Source organism: Aphelocoma coerulescens, chromosome 1 (assembly GCF_041296385.1).
Source record: "Aphelocoma coerulescens isolate FSJ_1873_10779 chromosome 1, UR_Acoe_1.0, whole genome shotgun sequence".
Lineage (NCBI taxonomy): Eukaryota > Metazoa > Chordata > Aves > Passeriformes > Corvidae > Aphelocoma > Aphelocoma coerulescens.
This window is the reverse complement of record NC_091013.1, coordinates 41,093,032-41,106,562: the sequence shown is the minus strand read 5'-3', so window position 1 is coordinate 41,106,562 and position 13,531 is coordinate 41,093,032. Positions and strand designations below refer to the sequence as shown.

Sequence of the window (13,531 nt, the reverse complement as noted above, 5' to 3'; positions counted from 1 at the left end):
ATTCAACAACTGATACTTTGACAAGTGGAGTAAAAGTCTTTTGGGGCATATTTGTTATTTAAACATAGGAAATTTTTTCTGGCATCTAATAATTTTGTAGGCATTTGGGGAAAAATGAGTTTTTTTCATGGTGTATACACACAGATCCTGTGAGTCTGGGTGTTTCCATCATAAAATTTTAACAACACAGAGCAGTGCAGAGCTCCAGATGTACTTGTCTGGGATTCTGTCCTTTAAAATAATTGCCTCTGGACATCTCTAGGTGCTCTAACTACTTTCCCTTGAATTAAACAAAGATCATATATTTATCTTGGTGTATGATTTATTGCCTACAAGAAATGCCAGTCTGGTTTTGAGTGTGCAGGAGGCTGCCCATGTAACTGCACTGGAAACATCTATATATTTATTTTTGTTGATTGTATCTGTCATGACTTTCAACTGGTCGCAGAAATTTGCTAACTTGCCTGACTTCATTTTTGGTGCAATATTACCTGCTATGACACACACTAGTATGTGTGTCTGTTTATGTGAGAGTAACCAGATAAGAAGAAAATTAAGGAAGTGATAAGTAGTCAAAGTCAGGAAGGTTAAGATTTCCTCAGAGAAGTTATAAGTATAGTGAGTTTTATAAAACTGACACAAGGTCTTACGAGTAACCTTGATGAATGTAAATTTGGTACTTTCCTGTGTTTGAGTTTAGTTCTGGATGCTGTCTCTTGCTTTGAAGAGAGTCTGAACTGGAGTGACAGGTTTTGGGAGAAGAGGGGTTTCAGAGTGGTGATAACTGCTGAGGAGCCTGCAGAAATGCCGACTGTGCTCTGTGTGCAGTGGTGCCTTTGCCTGAAAGGGATGCTGCATGTGCAGTGGCAGCCTCATCTTGCATGATGTGGGCATGCTTGGTGTCTAAAAGGAAAATGCAAAGCAGGTTTTGTTAAACAAAAAACGGCTAAGGGTTGGAGAAGTAACACCCCTGCAAGAGGAATATGGGCACTTCCACAGATAATGCACAACTTGTGCTTGGCTTTCACTCATTTGTGCTCTCAGTTTCTCTGTGCAGGCCTATTCTGGCAGTTTCTAAAATTCAAGAAGAGAAGGAAAATGACCTAAAAGTAGGAGGAGAAAAACACAGATGATTGCAGTAGCTTAGACCTGCTGGAAGGTAAAATTGAGTGGCTCTCCAAAACAGTCACTGTATGGGTGCTCCTAAAATACTACAGCAGTGGTTTTCTCACTTCTATATAGTCTGTCTGCTGCCTCTGCATGAGTTAAAAATAGATTTTGGTAGAATATATTAGAGTGTGTTATGATCAGTTTTTAGCACTGTATTATTTATTACTTTAAAGAAGAATAAATAAAGCCATATTGCTTTCATTTCTAAACCAACTAACCCTCTGTTTCTCCAGAGCGAGTAAATACTCATTAAGTTGAATTTAAATACTGTACATTATTACTTGAGTAAATACCTATTGAAGCTCATAAGCAAGCTAAGGAGTTGGCAGCACAAGTGGCTTTGGTCTCTTCTTTCAGGACCTTGTGACAATTAAATGAGAAAAATGATGCTGCTGAGCCCTTGAACCCTTTGGGATCCCATAATTGCCTTGAACTTTTTTTTTTTTTTTATCATCGTGAAGAGCTGTATTCAGATAAGGCCTTTGTCAGCTTTATGACACCCTGATGGCCAACAGCTTGTGCCTGATGGAATGAAAACGTGCGAGCAGATGTGTCCACTTCAGCATGGACATCTGACCCTCAGCCATTTCCAGAGGCATATTGTCAACATGTGGGACAGGCAAAAATGGGCATACTCAGATTTAGGGAAGAACAGAGAGGATGGAGCAGGGCACTAGAATTACCATATGAGGGAATGGGCTATGAGAAAGCCAAGAAAATAGGACCTCCAGCCCTCAGGAAACACCTGATGCCCCCATATTAGGCACTGTATGGGCAGGCAGCTGTCTGTGGCCCAGACATCTCACCCATTATGTACAATCAGAGGTCACCTTATTGATGAGCAAAGTAGACAAATATATTGGGGTTGCACTGGATTAATAGAGAAGCAATAAGATAAAATCCTCCTTCAGCCCTGGGTTGAGGAGAGGACCATGGTTATTGAGTAAAACAAAGCACGTATCCATTAAATGATAATATGCTGGAAATGAGAATGAGGTCTCAAGGGAGAAGAACAAGCAAAGGACAAAGTCCAGGCTGTATTTAATGCAAGCAAGGGTTGGAGCTGGCTCAGCTGTCAGCAGTCAAGACGAGCAAAACCTATCCCATGGGATAGTGTTGGTGGGAGCCCTGGGGTGGGGGAGTGGAATGTTTGGGATGGTGCTCCATGGAGGTGCTTCTGTGGAATCTGTGGGGAACAGGAGGTGAAAAAGTCCATCTGTTAGGCTATGTAAAAATTAAATAAGACCAGGCATAACTGATACAATAGAGATTGCTTTCAGTAAGTGTCTGAACATTTACTCATCTTTTTCCACTTCTAATTAAAAAAAAAAAAAAAAAAAAGTGGTTTATTTTGAAGAAAAGGAACAAGGCACATACCACAAGAGAACATTCTAAGAGAAAATGAAAAATAAAGGCATGGAGGCATTTCCCAAAGGCATGGGGAAATATAAATAGTCTTGGGTTCCTTGTCATAGGGAAGAAATACTTGGTGTTACTTTTATTTTTAGAAAGAGGGAGAAGTTATGAGACAGCCTGATATGAGCCGGCTGTCTGAAAATATCTGTCATTTTTAATGTATACCCCAGATATATCTGACCAGTCTGCTACTCATGTGAAAAACATGAAAACAGAAAATGTCACTGTGGAAGGATTCATCTATCCTGACGCAGGTGTCCAAAAGTTAAATACCATGGTGCAAACTGTTCACCACTGATCCTTTCATTTGGTGGAGGGGAAAAAAGCAGCATGAGTTGATAATGCTAAAATAAGTTGCCTGAGGTAGCCTAGGAAGATGTAAAATGGGTGACTGGCTGAGGCATTTGTGTCTGAAATCCTCTGAGATTAATCTTGTTTATAAGAAACTCCTCCTACTACATTGCTTTCAAAATGGAAGGCTGAGCAGTCCAGAATGTTTGCTATGCATGAGTTAATTTTTGGAGGGGTAAGTGCTTTGCAACACAGAGATCAAATAGAGTCTTAACACCTTCTTAAAATATATTAGGGCTTATAAAGCACACTGTATTTTGGAGTAATAATTTCAAAACTTCTGAAAAAGAAACATGTCAGAGGTGGATGCAAAGTCATGTTTTCCAGCTGATCCACTGTGACAGGTCTTTAGTTGAACAAGAGTTCACGTACACTGAATTCATGCACAATGGCAAATTTTCCCTATTCATCATTGTATAATAAATCTGGAACTGGAAAATGAATTTAAGTCAGAGACTATAAAGAAGCTTTGTGAATTGTATCTTCAAAACAGAAAATCTCAAGCCAAACAGTGTTCTTGTAATTCTTAGAACCTAGTCATGATTCTCTGTAATTTGGTCAATTCAATGAACTGTATTAGGTAAAGCAGTAACCTGGGTGTCAGAGGAGAGTTCACAAAAATGGAATTTCCACTTTAATTTAAAAGACTTTCAATTTTGCTTTTTAAGTCTTGAGACAATGACTGATCACTGTCACCTTTGCTGGGTCTGAGGAACTCCCAGATTGATTTATCCACACTGGTAGTTGGTGAGAAGCTGAAACCATTGGCACTGACATCATTCCCCTGGATGACACCGCAGAACTGTATCACCCTTATGAGCAACCCTGTCTGAATTTCAGGATGTTCTGTGTTGCACAAGGAGCTTAATGACCATTATGATCACTCAGAAGTCCAGAAGGTAAAGGTCTAAAAGAGCCATGCTCTGGTAGGAAAGAAAGTCTTGACATCTAGGAGCTGAAAATGTCACCTCTAAAGAGCAGGAAAATTTTGAGGAGCAAATTTAGAAAGTAGTTTGCAGAAATTTAGGCTCACTCTTCGTGTTACTAGTTTCAGTGAGGTCTGCTAACTATCACTGGCACAGTGTGAGTGATTTTAGTCTAAAGGGTAGCCAGCTTTCTGCCACTTGAAACAGGTACCAAGGAAGAAGGCAATGGAGGAGGTACCTTTATCTGTCATTACCTTCGAAAAATGCCCTTTGATGTTATTAAATCTTCTACCTGAGTTACTACTCAAGACTCTAAGTGCCAGGCCATTCTGCTTATGATGGAAATAGTCTTCTTATTAGATCTCTTACTGCAGCAGCAGAAGGTATGTTTCCAGGCATGTCTGTATCTACACCTGTGGATCTTATCCATACAGAGCATGAGAAAATGCTTTTCTGTGCTTGACCTGTAGACCTTTGGACATGGGACAATGCACACTCATTGTACAGTCTTCTTCTTCAGGGTTTTTTCTTACATATACTATGGTAAAAGCGTCATGACATTACATCCTGTTGCTGAAGTATAATGTTATAATAGTATCAGAGCAAACACAAGTCATATATATGTGCATTTGAGATGTAATTGTTCAAAGAGTAGTGAACATGAAGGTGACTGGACCTATTTACAAGTAATGAGGGAGTGCAGACTCTGTAGAAAGTGTTTGCAGGGATGTTCCTTCTCCAGTACAGCTTCTCCTTTTTCAGCATGCAAGTGATGGAGCAATTAGCAGCGATGCAGACTTAGATAACCTCCATCTTCCATCACAGTTTATTACTTCATTTGTAGATTAAACAGGAGAGGTTCACAGTGTGTTTTCCATGTAAAGTAGTTTAGCATTTTATGTTTCTCTGTCAAACACAGTGAAAAAAACCCGTGGCAGAAGCTGATGCCTGTGTATGTAGCTGTGGCAGAGTTGTGATATCTTTTGAGAAATAGGGTGTGAACATGTAATTAAAGACTACGGGAGATGTTTTACACTTTGTGGCTAAGGTTAAAAAAGAAATGTAGCTCCTCAGTTCTGCAACTCTGCACTGGAGAAGCTTGTTCTGAAGGAGAGACTTCAGGGTTTTTTCCTAGGAGGACTCCTACGTGTACTAGAAATAGCTGGGTGCAACATGCCCTAGTTACGGCCGCTGTACAAGGGGCGGCACATCGAGGATGATGTGCTGGGAGCAAGCCAGCTCCGTAGCCACTGGCAGGGAGAAGCATGGCAGTGAGAGCTCCAGCTGCTCCTCTGACACCTGCAACCCATAAACAGGACGTGCTTGCACAGAAAAGGAAAGTGTTTACGTTGTCTTTGCTGTTTTCCTGAGTTTTGACAGGAGGAGAGAAAAGGCAGGAATAGGGACACAGCAGTGAAGTCCTTACCTTGGGCTTTGCCATTCACCAGGGCAGGGAAGACAAGGGGTCCCTGCTCTTTCACATTGCCCAGGACCTCTCTGTCCTGCCTGGCACACAGCAGGATGAGTGGCACTTGGGTTAATCATAATGCCAGGAATAGTCCTATCATTTTCCCAAGAAACAGCCTGAGATTAGGCCCTGTGCCTTCTCTGACACACATTTTGAGGGAATTGTGAACACCAGCACAAGGGGCAGTTATCTGTCTCCCTGTACTGCGAGGAAAGAAAGCTATAGGAAAATGCAACTTTAGCGCCTCAGAAGTTGGCAGACAATGCAGTCAGCTGCACCGTCTGAAATTCTGGGTTTTTTACCGAGTAGAAAATTTACTAAGTTTCAGGTTATGTCCCATTAAGTGAGACCTTAAATACACTTGTGTGATTATGGCTAACCCAGTATAGCTAAAGCTGCTTTATTAATTACATTGACATGTTGGCTTCTAACATGCTAAAAATACCAGTGCTGAAAATCTTGGTCTTTTCTTATTTTCAGCATGGCTGCGTTCTTTATACATATTGTCAAATCACCGTGCTGGAGCTGAACCAGGGTTATCACAGACAGGGCTTTATTATTTGAGCAAAGCGATTTCTTTGTTATTCCAAAAGGAAACAGAAGATAGGTGATAAGCTGACAAACTCACAATGGGTGGAAGTTCATTAAAAATATATGTCCTTGTTGTGTGCATGATGTATTTAGATGTTAAGCCCTTTGGAGCAGCAGGTGTTTGTATGGTGTCATTACAATGGGGCTTCATGTGTCACCAGATTTCCAGAGCTGATGGCAATCAAAGATGGCTCTTTGGCTTGCTGGCAAGGTCGTTGGGGTCAGGGAGACAGTGCTGGTGTACAGAGAGCGAGGCAGTGCATTTGTGAGGGGCAGTGGGGTGATGGGCAGGGGACTGGGACGAGCACCTGCCACACAGAGCCGAGCGTGTTTCTTTTTGGCGGTCTGTATGTCAGAGGTAGTATGTTGCTGAAGTTACTTGCCAAACACCTTTTTTTTCCCCCTTTTAATATAAATACTGCATTAAGCAGTGGTCTAGCTTTATAATACACAAGTAGGTCAAAGTGCTGTCATGACTGCATTGCATACCACCTGCAAATACAGCTTAAAATATGCCGAGTGCCAAATTAAACAGGGAGAGCAGGCAATGCACTCGTAATTCCTTGACTCGTGCTTAAGTCTGGAGCACATGTTAGCAACAGCATGATAAAATATCACACCCCTGCCTTTTGATATCACTTTCACCAACAGCCATTTCAGGCAGGTGATAGAAATCTGGATGATTTTCCAGTACTGTGACCGGGTGGAGCTTGTTGCTGGGTGCATTGTGCATTTAGCCTTCACAGTATTGGAAGCTCAAGAGTTTGCACCTGTAAAATGATTGCTTCACCCTCCACTTGAGACACCATGGAGGTAGAGCAGCAAGGTTAGTGGCTAGTTAGGTGCACAGAGGTACCACTGTGGTAATCCCCCTAGATTCCTTGGCATAAGGAAGCGTAAGAAAACCTCTCAAGTTTGCTGATCTGCAGTTAATTTTTTTAGGGAATAAGCAGCTGCTAAAAGTGCATTGAAAAGGCACTTTTGCTTCATGAAAACACTCAGCCCAGTACATCTTTTTGCTGGTTAGTGGCAAGGTGCCCTGCCTCCTCTTTTTCCTCTGGTCATTCTGACTTTCTGGGAGCATGGTGGGACCTGGAGAGTCACCCAGGCACGGATGCACTTTGAGCTCCTCCAGGAGGTGCAGGGCTTCCACCTCTACTGATAGGCAGGGTGCTGAGAGTGTACACCCTGCCTATGGCCAGGCCATGGATGCAGCACTGCCCTCCAGTATTTTGACACATAAAGTACCCCCTCTACGTGTTCTCACGCACATGAGGGCCTCTGTGCAGGGGAAGACGACCAGGTGTGTGACACAAACCCCCCAGGCAGCCTGAGGACACAGGACACTGTCCCCCACGGGGTGCTGTCCTGTGTGAGCTGTGCCTGGCTCAGTTAGGCCGTCCTGGCGCACTGCTCTCCCTGTGTCACCTAAAAGCGCGATCACGCTCTCCCTTTCTCTCGACAGATAATCCTGAAATAGCCGGCAGGAGCGGAACGGAATGTCACGAAGCCTCCCTGCGGACGGCCAAGCACGGCTACTGTACATACTACCCCGTCTCCTCCTCTCTAGAGTTGCCACAAACTGCATGCTAAGTCAAGAATTTGTTCTTATGGACAAATCAAAAACTCAAAAAAGCTAGTGCTGCTATGTCATATATGAATATTAAATATGGTATGCTTACTATACTCCAACCTAAAATAGTTAACTACCTGATACCAGCTGTGATGTTTCAAGACATAAAGGGTAACATTTAGTTTTAAAGATTTTCTAAGCATAGTTTAATTATTGCAAATACTGTCGTTTCTCCATAACTACACCTAACAGAAATGGTCCACATCAGTTAGTCTCGTGAGATTCAATGTTCATGAATCTTTCGAGCTCAGCAATAATTGAGTTGCATTGGCTAAAAACTTTCCCCAGTTGCAGGTTTAATTTTCACCCAAACTATGATTCGGGGTTTTCTTCTCAGTTAAAAAACAATCTTGGTTTTGCTCCCTTGGTGAGTTGATTCCAAGACAGAGGAAGTGAAACGCAGCCCGGTGTCCTGCACATCATCCTGCCAATCTGATATTTTTAGCCAGAAGTCCAAAGTAAAGCACAAAGTCTTTAGATGCACATGGTTGGTGTTTGACTTGTATGGAGAAGTTGCATTTGAATCATAGCAGAATAGCAGAAGAAAATTTTAAAAATTTTGCACAGTATGAACTTCATACCCCTTTCAATCCCCAAAAGAACAAAGTCTTGAGAATATTATTTTACAAGTATATTTATAATGTTTTTAAAATAGACTTTGCAGAAGTGCCTAAATTTTGTCACATCAGACTTGATGAAAGTGAGCCTGATGCCAACAGTCAAATCTCACCGGATGCGAATAATCTTTGAAACTCATAGTCAGGTTACCAAAAAGATCCAAGCTGTTAAGAAGTAACTTCTAGAAGTGTAAAATCAAACAAAACAAAACAAGATCAAACTAACAAAAGGAAAGGCGAAAAAGAAGGCTGTAGATTAAGAGATTGTATGATACTCTAATTTAATTAAAATTCAGTTGAGTCACTGAAACTTCATAGGTGACTTTAATCTAGGCTATTAACTGAACACTAAGAATGTAGAATGAGATTCAGTTTAATAAATCATTACTGTATTTGCATTTTTTAAATTGGATTATAAGATTGTAACCAGATTAGAGTGGAGAAAAAAATAGTTCTTTTAATTGTTTTTCTTTAAAAACATATTTTATGTCACAAAAGTATGAAGATATCTTTAATACAATTATATACATGTTATATATACATACATACATATATATGGATGAAGCAGATTTTAATGTTGTTTACTTTTTTAAATACTTTGTTGATTTACAAGGTAATTATATATGTAAAATTAAAATTTCATTTGTTTGATTTGAGATTTGTTTCAAGCACTATTGTACCAAATATTTCATATTTCACATTTTATATGTTGCACATGTATCACATAAATGACATAGTTTTTAAATTATTGTTTAAAAAAACAAGACAGCTGTTATAAGTGGATATTATGTATAATTGTTTGCAGCATAAGTTTTCTATGTGGACATTACTAGTGATTGCAGTATTTTAACTTAACCTCTTCAGATTGATTGTAAACTATTTTAAACTTTGGCAGCACTGCCTGTTCTGAACGACTGAAGGCACTAACCATATTATTATTTGTCTAGGAAATTATTTTCCAGGCTAAATCTTGTTTGTCTGATGTCTAATTACTATCTATTTATATATAAAGCTGGAGATTTGATCATCCGAAAGAAAAAAAAATAATCACAATTCGGTTGTAAAATTAACATAGTGCTTGTAACGTTGCATTAGTTTAATTTGTGGAAAAATAATGTATCTTAACTTGTTACTTAGCAGTTAAGGTATCACCATTATATACTATTAAAACACTAATATTTGTAGACTTTCTCAGTCATTATAACTAGGTAGTTGACACTGCAACTTGCCTATATCTGTCAAAGTTGTTTTTATTTTTTTATAATAGTTAATTTAGGCATTTGGGTAGCTTATTGTATAATACTAAATGGTAAATTATCCATGTTTAAATATTTTATGTAGATAACTCTTCAAGACATCGTTTTGTGTGAACTTTTTATGTTTCAAAATTACTGTTATTCTATGTTTTTTACAATTAATCCAATATTACTATTTTTTGCCCATGGATGACGAAGCTTCAGATACATCAGGTCTTTCATCCGGATAAACTGACAGACAAAAAGAGAAAATGTATTTTTAATAAGAGATCCACTTTCCGACTTTATGACTTTGTAATATTCCTGAAAACTGTACAAGTACAAACCTATGCTAACAGTAAGGAGGCAATTACAGAGATGTGCAAATACGTGTACAACAGATTCTGCATTTTATTTATTTATAAAGTAATTTTATAGACTATTTCAAAATTTGGGAAGATCTAAAACTATTTTTCTGTATAAATATTATTTGCCAAAACTTTGTTTATATTTTAAAAAAAAAAGTCTAATGAAAATGATTAAATTTTAAATGCTTTGTTTAATTAAAAAAAAATACCACAAGAAATATAACCCCCTAAAAGAACCATGAGATGGGCCAACACGGAGACAGTGAATACTGTAGCTGGGACATGGTTTCAAGCAACTTGAGATGTCTCAGTGCTTATTTTCTTCAAAGGATACAGCACCTCACCAAAATACCTTTTTGTTTGCCTCTCTCATCCAGCATAATTGACGACACGTACAATGAATATTTCGGTAACAGTTAAAAGAAACCCCTCCATTCACTCTTTTCCAGCATATATAATTACTAGTGGTCTGTTAAATAGCCATTCTATTTCTGTTGTGACGTTAAATTCATTCACCCAATGTACAACCACTGAAATAAAAAGAAGCATTTTAAAATGAGAGCGGAGTCGGGGAGATCCTTTCTCGTGGCGTGGCTCTGGGAAGAGGGGCCCGGGGTAACAAAAAATAGCCAAAAGAAAGTGGAGGAGTCTTTTTAAGAAGTACATGTTTTTTAAATTTTATTTTTTCTTTAATTGCTTGTTCAAGTAAGAAATCCTTAAGTGCAGTCCCCAGGTGCAGGACATGCCCTTCTCCTGCTGAGGATGCTGCACCACACAGCAACAACAGCATCCCGAGCCCTTCCCACTTGCCCATGCATGCCAGGGTGCAGGCAGGCACTGGTTATCCTGGGGCTGTGTCTCACAGTTGCCTGACCATTGCAGGGTTTTTTTGCTGGCACATCCTTTGCATCTTCTTTTCTTACCTGCATCTTGAAGAGTATTACACCAGTAAATAATCCCTGCTATCTGCTAGTTCCTCTGGGGAGAGCAGCACCACAGGAGAGTTGTGTACCCATGGGCAGAGACTGCATGGCAAGCTAGTGACAGAGGGATTAAAACCTCTGGCTGGCAGCTCTGTGGTTTCTTCACACTGCCTTCTCTGATTTATTTTTTTAAATGCTTTAAAGAAAGGAAATACAATTCCTGCGGAATCAAGAAGAGTTTGTGTCATAAAGTTGTCTATGCTTCATCAGCACAGGGCTGGTTTGAAAGGAGCCCAAGGTCACAAGTGATGTGGAAAACCAGCAGGTCAACCAGTCTATTTGGATGTATCACAGACGTACTGAGCCAGAAGCCTGCTGAGAACGAGTATGTGGGATGGAGAGGAGAAACAGGATGACTTGCAGGGACAGGGAAGGACTGGAGCATTAGAGGGCTGCAAGGGCATTGTAGAGCAGAAGCAGCAAATTATTAAAATTCAACTCCTAATGATTCAGGAGTGGGAAGCCTGTATGTTGATAGTTTCTCATGTTAAACCCCACCCTGGACAGTTGTCAGCTGCCAAGAAGGGTCAGAACATGTCACTTTTCTTGTCTAAAAGCTACTTTGTTTCTTGTCAACTTTGACACTTTCTTGGCAGTGGAGATGTACACGTGCAGAGCATACCCCTTTTGGACAACGTCAGGGTTTCCAAAATGAAGCAAGTTCTAGAGAAGAGCCTTTAGAAACCTTTGAGTTTCCCACCCTGCCATGCACGTCTTCGTGGCCAGTCTGTGGCCACTGCTGTGGCCCTCACCTCAGGCCAAGGGCTGCAGCAGTGTCCTGGTGCTCAACATTGGCCCTCAGCAGACTGCCCAGGTGCACGTGCACCGTGCTTGGCCATGCACCTTCCTGGCACCACATGGTGTAGCCATGGCCATAAGACTTATTCTCTATGTTTTGCATGGTTGTCAGTTCAAGAGGCTGAAGTAATCTGAGGACTGGGATGGTTTTGCAGTCCACTGGAATTAAAAGCATGAAACAAAAGGGGATGTGACATTTGGGGGACCAGAGCCTGCTGGGATAGTTTTGCATGTTTTTATACAGCAAAGGAAGCCAAAACTGGCTGAGCCTTGTTCATGCTGCACTTTGGGAGTGACGCTTGGAAGTTACTGAAAGAGCAACTGGGTTTTCTTTCAAAAAGTTGTTTTGCTCCAGAAGAGAGCCCAGGAACAACCCAACGTTTCCATACTGTAGGTGACAAGAGATAAAAGGACTTGCGGGCAAGGCTGCTCGACAGTGCAGGCATTCAATCTCCTGCTACTGATATTTATTGCATGAATTCATGGAACCAAAAAAAAAAAAAAAAAAAACTTGCCTGGAATTGCTGAAAACCTTCCTTGGCATCTGATCATACGGTCACCTGAGCATACCATGTTCTTCATGACTGCAATCAGTTCTCAGCCAAGCCTTTTTTCCAGTAGCCTGCATTTTTAATGTCATGTAATTGACAGTTAGGAGGCTTTTTTACATGGGTCAAGATGATTTTTATTGCTGGAGTGGGTGTGTGTGAGAGCAAAATCACCTCAGCTGTTGCATTATTGCTCGTATGTAATGTATTTGAGCACATAGGTATAGAACATACAGTTTGATTATTTATGAATGGATAAATTATGGAAATGTGTTCTAAATTGTTATTCTTCTAATTCTGTAATTATAGAAACCATAGAAATTGTAGAAAATAAATTACATGTTTCATTACATGAAAATACCTTCTGCTGTAACAGGGGATAAAAAACGCAACACTAAGAAACGTAAAAGGAAGGTACTGGTGTGAGCTGCTTATTCAATGCTGGGTTGCAGCTGCATTATTTCCATCAAAGCTTCTTGCACTGTGAGGAAAATACACTTGGCTTTATGATTTAGGAAAATCACTACAGGAAAGACGCCCTGCTCCTCTCATCTTCAAAGGGCTGGATTTGGATACTACTTTTAAGGAAAACAAATTCTGGTGAGTGTCTCCCTTAGTCTTAATTGTCACAAAACAGTCAAGGTGTGGCCTGTGTGGTTCCTCAGAGGGCCACCAGACCAAAGAGATGCCAGGATGTGGAGGTGGCAAGGATGACCACAGTGATGTGAGGTTCACCTTGTAGGAACAGCCCCCAGGGATGGTCATGCAGGTGCTGCCTATGCTAAGCCTGAGCTGTGCTTGCATTTGCCATGACTGCCCCTCCTTTCCACACAGGGCTGGAACGAGGAAGTGCTTTTACTTCCTTGTTTTATGGTTGTAGCCACTGCACTGAATGCCAGTGGAGCACATCCAGAGATCCTAAGGTTGGTAGCTGACAGCACAGCTCAGGACTGTGGGTGGGCGAGTTTTTCACACTTGGAAAGCTGCTAGAGTGGGATCCAGCTTTCTCTCTGTAACTGTGGAGTCTCAAATGACACTGCAGAGTAGCCACTTGGCCTAAAGCTGCTGCTTTAGGGTGAGTATGTTAAGTCTGCCAGCCCTATGCAGGTGTCTCAGATACTCTGCAACACCTTAGATGAGTTTAGTCAATGAATCCCACCTGTTTCACAAAGGACAATGGTTTTGCTAGATTTTAAAACAGCTGTCATGCACAAGGAATCACAAAATCGTAAGATTGCCTTAAATGGTCTGATAGTTAAAAATCCTGATCTTCTCTGTAGGTATTTGGAGGATGTTCAGCTTGCATATTTAAGCTTTTTCTCTCCTACTATGGTACCTAGAATTTTTTTTCATGTCACCTAACGTGTTCCTGTGCTCATGGATGTAAAACTGCTAAAGAGCAGTTCATAAAATTCTTGAGAAACTCA

At 40.6% G+C, this 13,531-nt stretch overlaps 1 protein-coding gene across 7 annotated transcripts in view; it reads left to right on the top strand.

Moving 5' to 3' along the window:
• Positions 1 to 10,334, top strand: part of MBNL2 (muscleblind like splicing regulator 2) — a 107,049-nt gene extending 96,715 nt beyond the window's left edge. For 5 of the 7 annotated variants that reach the window (XM_069008243.1, XM_069008204.1, XM_069008225.1 and 2 more), the window contains one exon: positions 7,388 to 10,334. In XM_069008243.1, the coding sequence (XP_068864344.1) occupies positions 7,388 to 7,515 (128 nt within the window). In that variant the 3' untranslated portion in view covers positions 7,516 to 10,334. The remainder of the gene's footprint in view (positions 1 to 7,387) is intronic. The other 2 variants (XM_069008253.1, XM_069008232.1) reach the window with 1 other exon arrangement.
• Positions 10,335 to 13,531: the final 3,197 nt, after the last annotated feature.